The following is an 18,323-nucleotide window of genomic DNA, read 5'->3' as shown; positions in this document are numbered from 1 at the left end:
AAAAAAAAAAAACTTTCATAACAACCTTCGAGAATGACAGAATTTAAAACACTTATTATCATGTCTCGCAATTCATTTGTGTGTAAGTGGAAATTCATACTTTTTCAATTTTCGTGTTTATTCGGGACAAATCAAATATGTTGAAAAACAAAGAAATGACACGGCAAATCACAAAAAAAAAATAATACGGTAAATATTTTTAAAAAAAGATAAATAACTGTCTCTTATCTATAACTTGTCTAATTTTTTATTTTTATTTTTGGTAGACATAACTTGTCTAATTTTATTTTATTTTTGGTAGACAACTTCTCTAAATTTACTTTGGGGTTTAATAGTCTCATTTAATAGGAACAATCTTCTCTTCAGCATCACTCACAAACTAACAATGGGACCCACACCAAAAAAAGAGAAAAAAAAAATTAAATGAACCCTGTAACATTTTTAAGTCAAGAGGAAAATATGCTTGTTTCCTTCAACACGAGAATAGTCAAATCCATTTACTTTTATTATTGAGTGATTCAAAAATGATTTTTTTTTTAAGTATATGTACTAATGCACCGCGCTTTTTTAAATCGTGCTCTGTTAATTATGTGGAATTCATAATTGTACATTATGATTACAGAGACAGTTTTATTGTATGATATATCTCATCTCTTTCTCTTTTTGCTAATTATGAAATATCTCTTCTTACGTACGAAAATTAAGGTATATTATGTAAGCAACATATATATATATATATATATGGCTAAAGGCTAAAGCACCATTTTAAAATTTTTGAGCAAAAGAATTGCTCAGTTAAAATTGATTGGATAATTTTTTTTAAAGTAATGCAGTCAAACATGTCACATATGCTGACGGGACTAGTCCCGTCACTGACACTGACGGGACTCGTGTCACGTCAGCGTCACGTAGGCAGTTTCATTATTGTAAAACTTCGGAAAGTCATAACATGTGGCTCGGGTATCCAAATCAGATGATTTTTTTTTATTTCACATAAATTTTGGAGATCTACGCAATAACATCTAATTTGACATATTTTATCTCCCACAAACATAGTTTGAAGATCTTCTGAATTTAAACGCGTGATTGTGGTACAATTGTTACCAATTCAAATTATGTTTGTGAGAGATAAAATATATTAAATGATATGTCATTGCGTAGATCTCAAAAAGTTATGTGAAATCAAAAAAAAAAATCATCTGATTTGGATACCCGAGTCACAAGTTATGGTCTTCTGAAGTTTTATGGTAACAAAACTGCCTACGTGGCGCTGACGCGGCACGAGTCCCGTCAGTGTCAGTAACACGACTAGTCCCGTCAGCATATGTGACATGTTTGACTGCATTACTTTGGAAAAACTTATCCAATCAACTTTAACTAGGCAATTATTTTGCTCAAAAATTTTAAAATGGTGCTTTTCCCACACATATATATATATATATATGGGAAAATTATTTCTCCAGCAACTTGAGATAAGTTTATCTCCGACCACTCCAAAACTATGTCGTTTTATTTATTTATTTCCTTATATTAATTGATTCACCTTTGAATGGTTATGATTCCTTTTTTTTTCTCTTCTTTTATCATCATTGATTCATCTTTGTACGGTTATGATTTAGTAGCCGGAGATAAGATTATCTCAAGCAGCTTGAAAAATGATAAGCCTTATATCTCAAGCAGTTTGAGATAAACTTATCTCGAGATGCTTGAGAAATATTTTTCTCATATATATATAGGATATTCTTACACCAGTGTAAGAATTAGAAGTCTCACACACAATCTTGAACATTGATCAACTTGTATCCAATGGCTCAGTTTACTAAAAAATTAGAGCACTTTATATATAAGTGAAATCAATAGACAAAATTGAGAATGTAACTTATACTAGGGTAAGATTATCCTGACCCACACACACACACACATATATATATGGGAAGGTTATATTTACAAACTTATTGTTTACAAATTCTCACAAACTACACTGAATATGACATGTCATGCTTCAATCAAGAGCGTATGACCAGTTATACTTAGTGTAATTTGTAAAAAAAGTTTGTAAACGGATCTTTCCCCATATATATATATATATATATATATATATATATATATATATATATAGAGAGAGAGAGAAAGAGAGAGAGAGGTAGGATCCTTTGACACCGGTGTCAAATTTAAAGTTTGACACCGGTGTCAAATTTAAAGTTTGACACCTCGTCTGAGAGCCGTTAGATCAAGAAAGATCAATGGTGTCACATGCTTACAAATCAAATTCGTTGATTTTTTTTTATCTAACGGCTCTCAGATGAGGTGTCAAACTTCAAATTTGACTCCGGTGTCAAATGATCCTACCTCATATATATATATATATATATATATATATATATATAGAGGATCATTTGACACTAGTGTCAAATTTGAAATTTAACACCTCATATGAGAATCATTAGATCAAAAAAGATCAATGGCGTCACATGTTTAAAAACCAGAGTCGTTGATCTTTTTTGATCTAATGACTCTCAGATAAGGTGTCAAATTTCAAATTTGACATTGGTGTCAAAGGTCCCTGCCTCATATATTATATATATATATATATATATATATATATATATATATATATATAGAGAGAGAGAGAGAGATGGAGGTTTGAAGTTTGTCCTTTTAAAAATGTTATAAAATTGTGTCATTTTTTGTTTGGTAAACAAAAGGCCTAAGCCCAAAAGAAACAAAAGAAAACAACAAAGTTACTAACTCCTACACATCATTGCCCTATACCTACTGACAGTGGTTAAATTACCAAGAAGCAAATGTTGAATACCAGGTGGAGGATCCCACCATATTTGATATAGAATATGATCTTCGGTATCCATAATAGATTTTGCCATCCAATCTGCATATAAATTCCCTTCCCTATATGTATGCACAAGAGCCACTGACCAGCTTTTATTAATCCATATCCGTATACGAGCTATCAAACGACACTCACGGACTGCTTCCGCTTTATTGGTAAGCACAGTGATCACGCTAGATGAATCACTTTCAATTATGATATTGCAATGTCCTGCACTCCAGGCCAATTCCAAACCCCGAAGGATACCCTAAAACTCCGCCTGGAAAGAAGAACAAAAGCTCAATTTGTAGGAGAAACCCCCCAAACCACCTCCCTTGAGAATTGCGCATCAAACCTCCACACGCAGCTAGACTAGGATTACCTCTAACAACTCCATCAATATTAATCTTCACAACTCCATCACTATGGAATTGCCAAGCAATATCAGCCATCATCATTCTCTTGGCTGGCATTTTATTAGCTACATGGCTCCAAGCATCATGAACATCCCTCACTAAATTGCAAATTACACTTCCCTTCGCAATAGGCAAGACATCACCATGCAAAGTTTCATTTCTCCAACACCGTCTTCCAACAAGTAACAAAAAAAAATAGACAACCATCCCCTACCATGAGCAGTCGCCTCAATATCCATATTAGAAGTTATCCACTGATCAACATCACCAAGGAAAAAATTACTTATCCTATTAGTAGGCACAAACTTAAGCAAAATGGATTTCACTTCTTGACAGTCTCGAAGCGCATGCAACAAAGTTTCTCTATCCTTCAAACATATAGGACATATATCAATACCATTACCCCAAAGAGCAGTACGGCTTCTGGTTAGAAGTTTCCCATGAAAAACTTTCACATAAAAATTTTCATCTTTTGCGGCTCATTCCATTTCCACAGCCGACTCCATTTATAAGGATTAATATCAAAACACACATCCTGTATTGAAAGCGCGTTGTAAATAGCCTTTACCGATATAATATTTCCACCATCCAACTCCCAAGTCTTTGTATCAGGCTCATCATCAACGACAGGTGGAAGAGTCCCTTGAAATATATCAATGATATTCCTAGGGAACCAATGCACAAGAGAAGCAAAATCCCACTCACCATCTGGCTTAACTAAATCAGCCACACGTTAATCTGCATTAAAAGTGGAACCCGTGTTGTTGGCTAACTCCTGTAAAGGTTGATCCACAATAAGCCATTTATCATTCCAGAAACAAATATCCTTCCCATCACCAACTTTCCATCTAAGTCTCCCCACTATCTCCCTCCAAATCCTGCACATATTTCTCCATAAAGCATAATCTCCATTATAATTCACAAAACAACCACCTCTCTTATTTCTGGATTCATATTTAGCTTTCAAAACATGAACCTAGAGATGATTTGGCTTATTCGAAAAGCTCCAAACTCTTTTTGCAAGTAAAACATCATTCATTACTGCTAGACGCTTGAGTCCAAGACCCCCATTCTCCTTAGGTAGCGTTAAGGTATTCCAATTAATAAGACGATGAGTTCTTCTACCTTCTTTATCTCTCCAAAGAAAATTTCTTTGAATTCTCTCTATACCATTACAAACAGTCACAAGAATCTTACAACTTTGCATTTGGAAATAAGACATGGAAGCCAAAATCAAATGAGACAAAGTAATCCTTCCTCCTTGGGAAATAGTTTGTTGCTGCCAAACATTCAGCTTTTCTTTTATCTTGTCAACTATCCTTGCATAAAGATCCTTTGAAACTCGACCATGTTGCATCATAGACCCTAAAAATCTACTCACATTCTTCACATGCTTGAACTTTAGATACTGGAATTATTTATTTTAAAAAGTTTTTTTATTACAAACTTAAACTTACGAGTTGTAACATTACAAAATTTCTTTTATTAGGATAAAAGAGTCCACCAAAATCTTATACTTAACTTTTCAATGTAAAAGAAAAGCATTTCAATTCTGCCATCAAACACATATATAAGTGCGCATTAACGTGACCAGTGTGATCTAAAGAAAGTTAACGTTTAACGGTTTAAGCGTGGGTGTGAGACATATGACTACGCAATGCCCTACTTAGATTTCATGTTGGATTCACGGCATCACTCTCTTGCGGTCGTGGTTGCACACACAAATGTTTAAGCGGAGCTCTTATGGATCAACAAATTCCGAGACACGTATAGCAGAGACCGATATATCATATATGTAAGATGAATTATTAATACCGGTGGTTAAAATCAAATTCAACTACCTTAGGTACCCGCTCGTGAATTAAAAACTCGCCCATGCATGTGATTTGTTGAGGTAGACCTTTCTCTGTGTACATTAAGAGTTAGGTAGCATTGGATATCTCAAATCCAAAGTGTATCTGTTCCGATCCCTTATCCCCTCCTTCGCAGTTATTATTTTTATCGGAAATCATATTTTCTCGTGTCAAGAATAATTTTCTCTTGTAGATGAGATAATATCACAAGTGAGATTCATAACTAAGAGTAGAGAGAAAAACAGATGTGAGATAATATAATACTACTTTTATTTATGAAAAATTAAGAACTTAAGTTCATATGCATCTTAATATTTATTTATTAAATAATTCTAAAAGCGATTTAATAAATTTTAAGTTTTTTTAATAATCTGAAAGTATCTCAATACAGCCTCCTTAAGCCACCTGATTCTCGGAATATGACGTCTAAGACTAACCTCTAAGTTTAAGTGTATGAAAGTTGGAATTATCCATAAACGCACAGTAAATTAAGTAATAAATAAGTTTATTTTATTATGTATTTAATTTTTTATAAGAATTTAAATATGATAAAAAATATTTGCAAAGGAGAATTATTATTTATTTTGGAGTTTTGATCGAATCGGATAGGATCATAAAAGCGAAAAAAAATTTCTATTAAGTTTTTAATACAACTACATATCCAAGACTTGAACTCGGAAAGAGGAAAATTATTTGATACAACAACCGTTAGTCTTATACTTAATAAATGTAATAAAGACTTGACTGAACCATAAAAAGAGTGTTTTTTTTTTCGGTAGTAAAAGAGTGTTTTAATTGATTAGATTTCCAGCCCTTGAACAGTACATTAGGTAAATAATAAGAGTACGCATGGCAAAAAAAATTAATTTATTGCTTTTCTAATAAAAAATTACGAATAAGTATTCGTTTTGAAATTAATTACGAAAATATAGCAGTCAAACACGCCCCATAGGGGCGTGACCGGTTAGAGAGAGACACGCCCAATGTTGGACGTGACCTAAGCGTGACTCACGCCCACATGGGGCGTGATCAAATTGGAGAGAGACACGCTCAATGTTGGGCGTGACTGAGGAGAGAGACACGCCTAATGTTGGACGTGTTTCACCAGGTGCTGCTACGTGTCACAAAAGTCAATAATTTGACCGTAAAACTTTGGAAGTCCATAACTTTTGACTCGGGTATCCGAATTAGGTAATTTTTTTTTGATTCCACATAACTTTTCGAGATCTACATAATGACACCTAATTTGACCTATTTTGTCTCTCACAAAAAAATTTGAATTTACAACAATGATACCATAATTATTAAAAACGACATGACTTTGTTACCTTATAATTATTACTAAAAATAATCTAACATCTTTATAATCATGAACGAAAACTTAAAAATCAAAATAAAACGAAAAGCACTCACTTAACTTTTTAATATAAATTATTCGATATTATGTCACCGACAGATGTTAACTTTTATTAATTATAAATTTCATAAAATTCTTCATTCAAAATTTTAATATATATCTCAATAACTTACATAATTAACCTTATCATAACTTACCATAATCATAAGGATCTTTATTATGAATGTTTCTAATCATAACAGTGGTTTTCTGTCCATTAATTTTTGTTTAAACGTTCTTATGGTATCATTATTGTAAATTCAATTTTTTTTTGTGAGAGACAAAATATGCCAAATGAGGTGTCATTACGTAGATCTCGAAAAGTTATGTGGATTCAAAAAAAAAATTAACTAATTCGGATACCCGAGTCAAAAGTTATGGACTTCCAAAGTGTTACGGTCAAACTGTTGGCTTTGTGCCACGTGACAACACCTGGTGAAACACGCCCAACATTGGGCGTGTCTCTCTCCTCGGTCACGCCCAACATTGAGCGTGTCTCTCTCCAACCGGTCACGCCCCTATGAAGCGTGTTTAACTGCTATATTTTTGTAATTAATTTCAAAACGACTACTTATTCGTAATTTTTTATTAAAAAAGCAATAAATTAATTTTTTTGCCCGCATGCATGTAGTAAATAGAATTCGGATATTGATTCAAGTAAATAAACTATAAAAGTTTTTTAACAAATGATGAGTTTAAAAACCTATAATCAGTTTTTGCTTTCCATAAGAAATAGGATTAAAAAAAAAATCATCGTATTGCATAGCTTAGTATGTATTTAAATAAATTTATTGTGGATTTAAAAAAAATCAAGGTGTGTGTTTTGGATTTTTTTTGTATAAAGGAAACTTATACCAAAACGGTATTATATTTTGGTTAAAGTTTTTGAGGGATCTTTAAAAGAAATAAAAATTTTAAAAATAATCATTTACTTATATTATCGATCCAACCACAAAGCTAGAAGTTATATATTAGAAACCGTCAAAAGTTTTTTTATGTTAATTAATAGTCAGTATAACAATGAAAAACGAAAAGGAAATTAATAATGATACGTGACTTTGTTGACGATTGACTATCGAATTAATTAACCCTTAAAGTTCATCTTTTAAATCATGAAATCAATGTTATTTAATTGTGTATAAAAAGATGTTATTTAGTTATTACAAATGCCTAATTTAATACTTACATAAATAAAGGACAACCCTAAGGGTTGGGTAGTAGCAGGAGTGGATCAACGTGTGTGCAATTGTCTGCACTTGCAGACATAAATCTGTGACAATTTTTTTTTATCACAAGGGGTTTAATTTGTTTATAAACGGGAGAGGTGACTTTTTTTTTGCAAAATAGAAAAGGAAGTTTTGTTTTTTTAATAAAATATTAATCCATTTTACAGGGCTTTTGTTTTTGAATAAAAAAAATTTAAAAATAATTTGTTACTCAATTTTTTTATTTTTTTCTTTGTATATATCTAAAAAAAATTTAATTGATTATATCCCTTTCATTTATTTAATTTTGAAATTATTTGAATTTGGTATTAAATGTTAACATTAACATGAAAAATAATTGCAATATTCAATATATCATAATAAATAAAATTTGTTTTTCTATATAACCCTAACCAGCAAAGGGACCCGTTATACCTAAGAGACTCTTAATTACTATTTTTTTTACCCTATGTTGAAGTTTTTTTTTGTTATTTCTCTTTTATATTCTTTTGTTTCTTAATACATTTAAATTTTTCTTTACAAAATTTTTTTGAGGGTATCGCCCCCGAATCCCTACCCCTGAATGTGCAGACATAAATAAAATTCTTTAGGACCGTCACTAGGTAGTGGCAATATGAGCCCCTGAATAATTTATAATATTATGAAAGAGGACAACGTTTGTTTAAGGTGACTTTATCTGTGAAGTGAGTAAGTAAATATATATCTACCATTCAATTAATTTAAAGTGCATCCGAAATTTAACTCACTAAATTCAAGAATAAACATGTATTTAGTTGCTCACTTTATAAATAAGTTTTTTTTAATTAAGAGAGCAGTGAGATACCAACAGTGTTGTTAAACTCGACCCGGACATCGACCCGGTCGGAGTACTGGGTCACTAGTTGGACCAGTTGACCTGGATATATATAGATATATAAAAATATATATAAATATGAACATATAAATTCAATTATATTCTTCATATCTAAAATGAATTAAACAATGTTCACTGAATAAGCTCAAAAACATGAAGCATAAATAAATAAAAATGCATGCTATTACTATGTCAATTTAAAATGCAACTCAAAATTCTCATAAACATACCTCTCAATAACATTGAACTCATATTTTTCAAATTCAATTACACTAAAATGACATATGTTACATTCTCTAATTTATTATTCCACAAATTGCTTCAGTATTAGAAACTAAGAGGTCACTGTAGAAGAGTATACTAGCAAATAAAATTACAAAAAGTTTTTAAAATGAGTTTTACATTTTTTTATAAGATGAAACAATTTTTCTTTTTAAAAAAAATGCATGACCCAACCGGGTCGCCGGGTCACCGGGTTCGGCCGGTTTTGTCCGGGTTTTGATTGGGTTTGACCGGGTCGATGCATGACCGGTCCAATGCTTGTCCTGAACCGGTCTGATGACCGGTTCACCGGGTCCCAGGTCGGCTGAGTTTTAAAACAGTGGTACAAGGCATCAGTTAGCGGAGATTTATTTTGGCGCTCCCAGCCCACAAAATATTGGGTGGGGCGGAGGAGAGAGAGAGTGAAAGAGAGATTGAGGAGAGAGAAAAAAAATTATGTGTCACCCCTTAATGAAAGACTACTGATATGTCCATGAAATGTGACTTAAAACATAGGGTTGCTAATATGAAAATATGAGAAAATAATACCTTTTGTATAATACTAACCCAATTACATTCAGCTGAAGTTATTTGAGTGAAAAGTAATGGCTATGTTTCTTATGTTTCAGACCCACAAAGTCAAAGGAAATGAATGGTTTACCAAAGCAGAAAAAATAAAGAGAAATGGGTTGTGGAGTTCAAATCAAAAAGGCCCAATTGACAGTCAAAAAGAAAAATTGGAAGAAAGAGATGTGAAAGGCGTGAACCACATTTGGAAAAAATAACCTAAAGCTAGCGAACCCTAACCCCCCATCATTCAAACCACCCATCTCACTTCAAACCACCAAGCCGCTCCAATCGGCCTTCCAGCTTGATTCTTACTGTCCATCTAACCGCAAAAGCCTTCCTTGTAGCGATTCACTCGACCATTGGTCTAGAAGTTTGATTCTAACCATTGCCCCTTAAAAAGCAAACACTGACCCTAACCGAATAGTGACCTGGAAGTTGTTACAATCGGCTAGTGGGATTTCTTTTGGTGGAGCGCTTGAGGAGAGCGTGGAGCAAGGAGTGCTCGTGTGACTCGCAGTGAAGGAGCGCGTGTAGAGACTATTGGTGAAAGGGCCCAAAGCCCATGCATGCAAATGAAGGAGTATAATAGCGAAAGAATAGCTTATTTAGGGGCTCTCTTCTTCTGCAATATCTCTTCCCCATTTTTTAGAAGTTTTATTTTAGCTTATGGTACTGTAGTAGGTTTTAATTGGTTTTGTTTTGTAAGATGAGCACAATGACGAGGCTATTTCTGTGAATAGTACTCGTACTGTAGAGTTTATATTTTTGCATTTTTATGTTCTTTGCATTTTCATTTATGTATTTAAGCTCTATCCTTATGGATATGAGCTAAATAGTGGAGGTTGGGTCTAGGTGATCCCCAACCATCAACGTTGTGTGGATATTTTTCTTTACATGCACTGTGAATGTTAAGTTCAGTTATTTAAATTTTGTATTTCTTTGTTGAAGAATTTTTGCATTTCGGCCGAGTGTAGAAGCTTTCTAGAACTGAGTTGTTGGAAAACAATTCTTTTCTGACCATGGTTAGAACGCATGGACTTGAATGAGGAATTATTCAAGGGTTTAATTTAGACATGAGTCAATCCACCACGCAACTAAGGCTATGTTCTTCAAGAACCCAGGTCCCACATGCATAGGGTTATGCTTGTGGCTGATTCTGGGTAAAATAACTTTTAAGGGATTAAAGATCAAACGTTAAGCCAGTTAGTTGAAAATAGGTGTTGAACATTTCGTTAAAAGAATTTATCCAGTGCAATGTTGTAGGAAGGGGTGAACCAAAGCCCAACCCAACTTTCTCATTGAAGTTCTTAAGGGGGTGTTTGGTAGAGGAGGAATTTTTTTTACTAGATAACTAGAATTACTGGAGAAATTGTAAGAAAGTGAGTTTGCTGGTAAAGTTGAAAAAAAGTTGTTTGGTTCGACAAAATATTACCGGGTAAATTAATTAAAACTCTTTCAATTCTGATTTTTCTTTGGTCATTTAAACTTTTAATAATTTTGTGAAAATATAATCAAAAAAGAAAATTCCAAAAATATTTTCCCAATTTATTTTCTACCTTCCATTTTGTGTATTAATCAAGTACCCTCAATTTTTAATCAGAAACCTTAAAGTTAACATTAACCTCTAATTTCTATTACTGTCTGTTTAACCAATTTAATTTTAATTTCTTTTGAAATTTAGTTTTGAGCAATTGTAATTTTTCTATTGTACTTTTTCGTCAAAAGATCTGTGTGGGAATAATATTGGAGTCTTAAATATGCCCTATATTACTCGTGTCTGCGTATACTTGCATATATCTTACATACTCTTTAGCAAGGCCAATAATTACGATAGTCCACCAGCATGTTAAAAATTTCCGGGCTAGCGGGGCATTTGCCGTCCCCACCGTGACTAATGTTCGTTTGGCATATATTTGAAGCTTTAGGTTCTGTGTTCACCAACAACTGCCCTGGGATGTTTTCATATGCTTTCCTTAGAAACACCCCTTTTTTAAAACAATAAGGGTGGGGGTGGGGGAAACAAATTCCTTCAGACACGTGGTCGTGATCAAAATAACTAATTGGTGTTGTAAAACAATAGAGAAAAAGAATAATAGGGGATAAACGACTGTGAAAGGGTGAAACTTAGCGTCATACTAGGTACCATTTTTATTTTTTTTGGATTATATCCGGTACAGCTGATAACCATGAGACTAATCCCTCATCTCGGATCAGCGCACAAAGCGGTAAATAGCTGACCACGGAATACTTTCCGTTCGCAAAAGTTGGGGTTCGAACCCCCAACCACTTACTTAAGGGACGAGATGCTAAACCATCACGCTCACCCACGTGGTTCCATTTTTATTTTTTTAAATTCAATTAACATGATTTTTTTATTATTATTTTTTTACCATTTTTTATGATAATCTTCCACTGGGACACCTCGGCACTTTCGGGGCAATAGCTCTAGATGAAAACATAACATATCCGTCATGTTTGTTTTACAGCTATAAAAGCCATTACTCATTCTATTTGGAAACAAATATTCCTTGTTAATTGTACACCATTTTATAACAATAAATAAGTGCAACCACCCTTTTTAGCTACAATGTACTAAAATTTCAACAAGGGGTATAATTAATAAGATATTCATGTTACAGTTCGATTAGTTTAACAGGTTAACTTTATAATTAAAATATGACTGAACCGAAGAACTGATTCATGGTCTCCACTAATTCAATTCAATTTTTAAAATAACAATTGGTACATTCTCCAACGAGTTGTGATCCAATATCTGATAAACTCGTCAATAGTCAACAATGTTCAATACTTTTACTCATCCGTTTCCTTTCTTTTTTGACAAACACGTTAAATTGTGTTCGGATCAGATACACTGACTTAGTCGGAATGGAGAAATGTTACGTATCACTAAGATATTAAAGATATATGGTATTTAAATTGTCATTCAATTTCTATGATGGCAATCAAGTTCGTTCATAAGAAGGGAGAGGAGGAGCGGATGAATGGGAAAAGAAAATGTGGAAAGATGATTTATTTTTGCTTCCAATTTAAAAGACCATCAATCAATTTACCAAAAAAAAGACCATCAATCATCATCCAGACGGTGATTAGTAAACTTAAAAATGAGAAGATATAAAAAGGTAAGGTGTAATCGTGGGGTCATCTCAAAGGAAAACAAGTAAAAAAGATGGGTTTGTTTCAACTAACCAACAACCGTGCCTGCACCGGTAACAAAAATAATTTAGTATAGAAGCGAAAGATAAACGCCAAAAACATTAGGCATTGTTGCCAATTCCGTGGTCGAATGATTATTCTTTTTCATCATTCTCATATATGTTGGGTACGATTCTTATTTGCAGGCACAAAGAAAGGTTCTCTGGCTTATTTTATTTTTCTGATAAATTAGGTTTTGGCATATAAATAGCTATTGTTATTTATGATTTCTAATTCTATTTACATTTTCCTTGAGTGCTATAATGTTTGCGGTGAGAATAATATAATGTATATTACTGAATATATTTCACATTAAGTGAATCAGGATAAATATATGTCTTCACTTTTCTTCCCTTCCTATCTTTTATGATTTACGATGGTGTGTGTGACTGTTTCAGTTCCAACAATATATATTGCGTATGAAAGAGTACAGGCGAAGAATAAAAACAAATGATTTCATTTCACTTTCGTAGACTCCCTTGCGTGGATGTTGTTAGCTTTATGGCACATGCACGAGGCAACCTTTTTATTTTCTAGTGGTCCTCTTTTTGGTGATGCTTGTGATTGAGATTAGAAGCAAGCTACAAGCTGTCACCTCCACTTCGAACCACACTAATAACCAGTGACTCACGTGCAACTAGGGACACCTTGAGTAGTTATGTTACTGCGGGATCCAAATTCCAATCCCAATTTTCATCTTTCACGTTTGAATGGCAATAAGGGTTTCATCACGCAACATCCCCCTTACCTAGGTATAATTTATTGCTCGATTCATAGCTCGTGGGAGTCTAACTTATATTTCCTTGATGGCCTTTTCAATATATTTCACCTGGAAAACCCATCCCTAATTAAAAAAACTATACACTTGTTAGCATTAATTGTTTTCTGCTTTTTCTAAATATGCTAAATATAACTGTATAGGTACAAAATATGCTAGCATTCCAACATCAATTGGAATATTATAATCACGCATTAATTAATAATGAGCTACAAATCAATTTGGTTATAGCCCCTCCTTATGGACTCTGTCTATCCCGACTGATAATAGTATCAAAGTTGTCCAATATGATAAAATTTACTATTAGTTATTAATGAGTTAAATGAAGTTCATGTAAGTGAGAAGACTCGTTAACCCAATATCTTAAGGTTTTGAATTGAAATTGAAATATGATATTAGATCCACTTGTCGTGTATAACTTAGCCCATTCATGATAATCTCCTGTTCTTTCTGAGAATATGTTTCTTTTAATATTTCTCTCTATGCTCTTAAAAATTGGAATATTAAGTGGACCAAGAACATATAGGATTCGTGAAAAACACACCATGGGCTATTTATTTTTTTCCTGCACAATTTTTTCTTCTAGTCGTCAAGTATTTTGATTTGATATCTTAAAAAGAAATAGATATAGAAATAGATATCGGCCATGGCCCATGGTCTTACATGAAAAATTGCCCAATGGGCTGATTCATGTAACAACCGGCACTACCCCAACATAATGATCCTATAGAGAGAAAATGGGCCTTTGTGGGAGCGGATAATTTCTCAAGCCAGCCCGCATAATTTCCTCTCATGATTTTTAACTTTCCGTGAAGTGACTTTGCCACCATTGTTCCTCCTCAAGTACCTTATCCGTGGGGAATGGGCAGAAAAAGCTAAGAGCTCATAAGATTGCAATATGTTAGGCGGTGTTTCAGTGACCCACCCAGCAAGCACCGTTTTATTCTCTTGGACATCAAACCAAAAATGTGGTATCTAACCAACCTTTCATCATTAACAACTGCTATTCTTTATTTTTATTTTTTTTCCCCTTTTGCCTCATATTCTAATGATATTTTGAACCTATTATCAGGAAATGGGTTATGTAATAAGGTAAGTAAACCAAGGGCAATATCAATGTCTCTCGGAAACGGAAATAATAAGAAGGGTGTTGGAGCAGCTGAAAGGCTCTATCTCGGGTTGGACTTTGGCACATCTGGTGCCAGGTTTGCCATTATTGACAAGGTTGGGACTATCCAAGCTGAGGCCAAGAGAGAGTATCCTCTGTACTCGGTATCATTTTAATTTCCTTTTGCCTTTTTTTAAGAAATTATTGTTGCTCAGTGTTCTTAATTTCACACCACAACATTCGTCTTATGTGCTACGAGTTCCACTGAAATAACAAGATGCATGCAAATAGTAATTTTATAATTAAATGCTATTAATGCTACTGCCAAGGTATACTGATATTCCTGTTTCTATTGTCTAGAAAGAGTGGAGAGTCACGTGACTGGGTGCGCTCATGGAAGGAGACACTTTTTTCGCTGCTTGAAGATGTTCCTCGTGACCTTCGCAAACACATTGTGTCCATTTCTATTGATGGGACTTCTGCAACTACAATCATTGTTGATAGGTGAATGATTAGCAATTTTACAATATTCTTTTTGTGTTAAATTATGATTAACTTAACACTACTTCTGAATTTTTAAGTAGGAATATGAATCTGGTGTTGCAGTGACACAGGAGAACCGTTGTGGAGACCTTTTCTTTACAATGAGAGTTGTCCTGATGCACTACCAATGGTAAAATCTATTGCTCCTCCAAACCATACTGTTTGCTCAGGTTCTTCAACTCTCTGTAAGCTCGTCTCATGGTGGAATTATGTTGGTTCAAACAAAAAATCTGCTCTGTTGTTGCACCAAGCCGATTGGCTTTTGTGGCTTCTTCATGGAAAGCTTGGAATTTCAGATTATAATAATGCTCTGAAGGTATCATTCATTTAATAAAGCGCTAGCATCTTCTGTTTTTTTACATCTAGGACATTTTTGTCTCCACCGACCCCAATTAATTTGGGATAAAGGTGTTGTTGATGTTGAGAACGTTTTTGTCTGTGTTTCCATTTTCAAGTTGAAAAATTTAACCGTTGTTTCATGTTTTGCAGGTTGGCTATGATCCTGAACTGGAATCATATCCATCATGGCTAGTCTGTCAACCATATTCTCATCTTTTACCTTCAGTTGTTGCTCCGGGAACTCCAATTGCTTGTTTAAAGGAGGAAATTAGAAATAAATTTGGTATGCTTTTTTTTTTATATCAATTACAATTGTAATGAAAATCCTACCTAGGAACCCTTTGGCCTTAGGGGTTATATTCAATTTAAGAGAGCCTTCCAAAGAATCAAATCAAACTTAAATGGTTAAGTTTTAATCCCTAGTTTGTAGTGTCACCGTTTATTAATATTGTTTTACTCCTTCCAATTTGATTTGTGCAACCTTATGTCAGTATTCTCTTCCCTTTGGATGATCTCCATCTTGAGAGTTGAGACACAATGCTTTTTCCAACTTGGCCACCAATAAATTTGGTGCCCAAGTAACGCAATTTTTTTTTTTTTGTATCTTATTTATTGTTGTGTTGTAATGGCATCAGAATTTCTTTAACTTCCTGGTGGAAATCTTTGCTGCTATGACCTTGAAAATCATATGTATAGTGCATATCCTTTCAGGTTTTCAAAAGGATTGTGTTGTATGCACTGGAACCACTGACAGTATAGCTGCATTTCTTGCGGCTCGTGCTACTCAACCTGGGAAAGCTGTAATTTTTTACTAAACTCAACTTTCTTTAATTATTAAGTATTTACAATGTATCATATCTCATGAGATACAACTTTAGATTTTTACAAAGTAAACTGAAATTTATGAATCGTTGATTAAATTAGAGGTTTTCTATTTTTCCAAATTTTGTATTCGGTTTAGCATCCAAAAGGAATGTTTAGCTTCAATAATGGAAACTTTGTTGTGCCATTATTTACTCTATTATGAGTTTGCATAGAGTTCTTTCTAACGAACCATCTGTTTCGAGATACCAAGATCCTGTTACTTATCTACGCAACTAAAGCCTGATTATCTTTTTTTACTTGTGCATTTCTCATAATGCCCTTCTTGATTAGGTCACTTCATTGGGTTCAACGCTTGCTATTAAACTATTAAGCAACACAAGAATTGACGATTCTCAGTTTGGGGTGTATAGTCATCGCCTTGATGATAAGTGGCTTGTTGGTGGTGCTTCAAACAGTGGTGGAGCTGTTCTTAGACAGCTGTTCTCAGATGATCAATTAGAGAAACTGAGTGAACAAATCAATCCCTCACAAACTTCTCTTCTGGACTACTATCCTCTGCCAAGAGCTGGTGAAAGATTCCCAGTAGCGGATCCAAATTTGGCTCCAAGGTACTAAATCTTTTTGCTTTCCGCTGGAACACTCAATTTTGTGAATTCGGATCCCATTTCACCATAGCTTGTTTGGAATCTGTTTTATGTCATTTTATTCTTTTTTTTTTCTTTCAAATAATTGAAATCCAGTCATTTGTAGGCTTTAAGACCTGGGAATTCATTTTGTTTTTTAAAGACTATTTTCTCTCTGCCATTTTGTTATGTTCACAAAGTATCATGTGAAGGACCAATAGCCAGCATTGAGGTTGTCTTCAAAACATCATTGTTGAAATATGTGATGCTTTGTAATCACATTTTCCATTATATGCAAGTTCATTCTTCTGAAAGGATTTAGTTTGTTAAAATGTATTTAATTTCACATGAACACTTGATTTATTTGGCATTCTGTCTGTTCATTTTGTCTTTTTTGTGGAGGACTGAGCTAATTTTTGTAACAAAAAAAGGACGTCTCAAGTTCAATATAAAGAATCAGCTTTAATGATTTCTTTAATGGTTGGTTCATTTTTGGGTTTTATGACCAAGCCAAATTTGGTTCTGCTGGCTATGCCACCGTAACCAAGGAAAACCCATGGTGCACACGCCACCACTGACAAAGACTTATCATTTTGCATAACTGATGGAGCTTAATTTTTTGGCAGGCTACTTCCACGTCCAGAAAATGATGTTGAGTTCTTGCATGGGATTTTAGAATCCATTGCGCGTATAGAGGTAGAAGTCTTGTTGACTCTCATCTTACACTTTGATTCATAGTTTTGCTTTTACACTTGGGCTGAGAAACAAGTAGGAATGCACTCATTTACTATAACCTAATGTGATTGTGAAGTACTCTTGAATGGTATTTTAGGCAAAGGCATATGGGTTGCTAAAGGAGCTAGGAGCTACCCAGGTAGACGAAGTTTTCACAGCAGGTGGAGGAGCCAAAAATGATAAGTGGACAAAGATACGAGAGAGGGTCCTTGGTTTGCCTGTTAGTCGTGCAAATCAAACAGAGGCTGCCTACGGAGCTGCATTGTTGGCAGTAAAGGGTGATCAACAAAATCACCACCATCTGTTTGGTTAAGGTGACAGACACTATCTCATCTTTGCGATGGTGAGTTTGAAGAGTAATTTGTCATTCATAAAGAGGGTGGAAGAATGTTTCAAATGGTGTTACATTCCCGAATTTCGAATCCAAATCATATGAACATGCCACTTAACATGCCTTTGAAGTGTTGGTCTATATTTGAAAGACAAAATGAACCTAACGCAAACCAGTTTTTGTTTCGTTTGCGATGGACCAGCCGGATTATGTTAGATTGATTTGTTGCATAAAGCCGTAAACACTTGGATTATGATTGGATAGATGGAGGTGGAGTGCAGTGATTAGTAATGTAGTGGAATGGTTAAAAGAGCGAAGTCCCTTGCTTGGCAGTGTTTAAGGATAGCTCATCTGATCTAATATTTAATAGGGAGATAGATTATTTGACTCTAATGTTTAAATCTTATTTCTCATATTGATTTTCGT

General features: G+C 34.0%; 1 protein-coding gene across 1 annotated transcript; it reads left to right on the top strand.

Annotated features, from left to right (window-relative positions):
- Window positions 1–14,230: 14,230 nt before the first annotated feature.
- Window positions 14,231–18,323, top strand: LOC133287056 (D-ribulose kinase). Its single transcript, XM_061484608.1, has 9 exons — window positions 14,231–14,364; window positions 14,466–14,665; window positions 14,866–15,005; window positions 15,108–15,360; window positions 15,534–15,666; window positions 16,095–16,183; window positions 16,539–16,816; window positions 17,458–17,527; window positions 17,664–18,323. The coding sequence occupies exons 1-9, from the start codon at window positions 14,292–14,294 to the stop codon at window positions 17,877–17,879; spliced, it is 1,452 nt and encodes a 483-aa protein (XP_061340592.1). The 5' UTR covers window positions 14,231–14,291; the 3' UTR covers window positions 17,880–18,323.

The sequence above is a fragment of the Gastrolobium bilobum genome, unplaced genomic scaffold, assembly GCF_033153095.1.
Source record: "Gastrolobium bilobum isolate Gb01-03AN ecotype WA unplaced genomic scaffold, APGP_CSIRO_Gbil_v1 utg1487, whole genome shotgun sequence".
NCBI classification, from domain to species: Eukaryota; Viridiplantae; Streptophyta; class Magnoliopsida; order Fabales; family Fabaceae; genus Gastrolobium; species Gastrolobium bilobum.
This window is presented reverse-complemented; position numbering and strand designations above follow the sequence as displayed.

Bases quoted from the DNA above. Each gene is read 5' to 3' on its own strand.
- LOC133287056 (XM_061484608.1), top strand. From the start codon at position 14,292: ATGTTAGGCGGTGTTTCAGTGACCCACCCAGCAAGCACCGTTTTATTC. The intron at 15,006-15,107 runs GTGAATGATTAG...CTGGTGTTGCAG, and splicing joins ACTACAATCATTGTTGATAG to TGACACAGGAGAACCGTTGT. The intron at 16,817-17,457 runs GTACTAAATCTT...ATTTTTTGGCAG, and splicing joins GATCCAAATTTGGCTCCAAG to GCTACTTCCACGTCCAGAAA.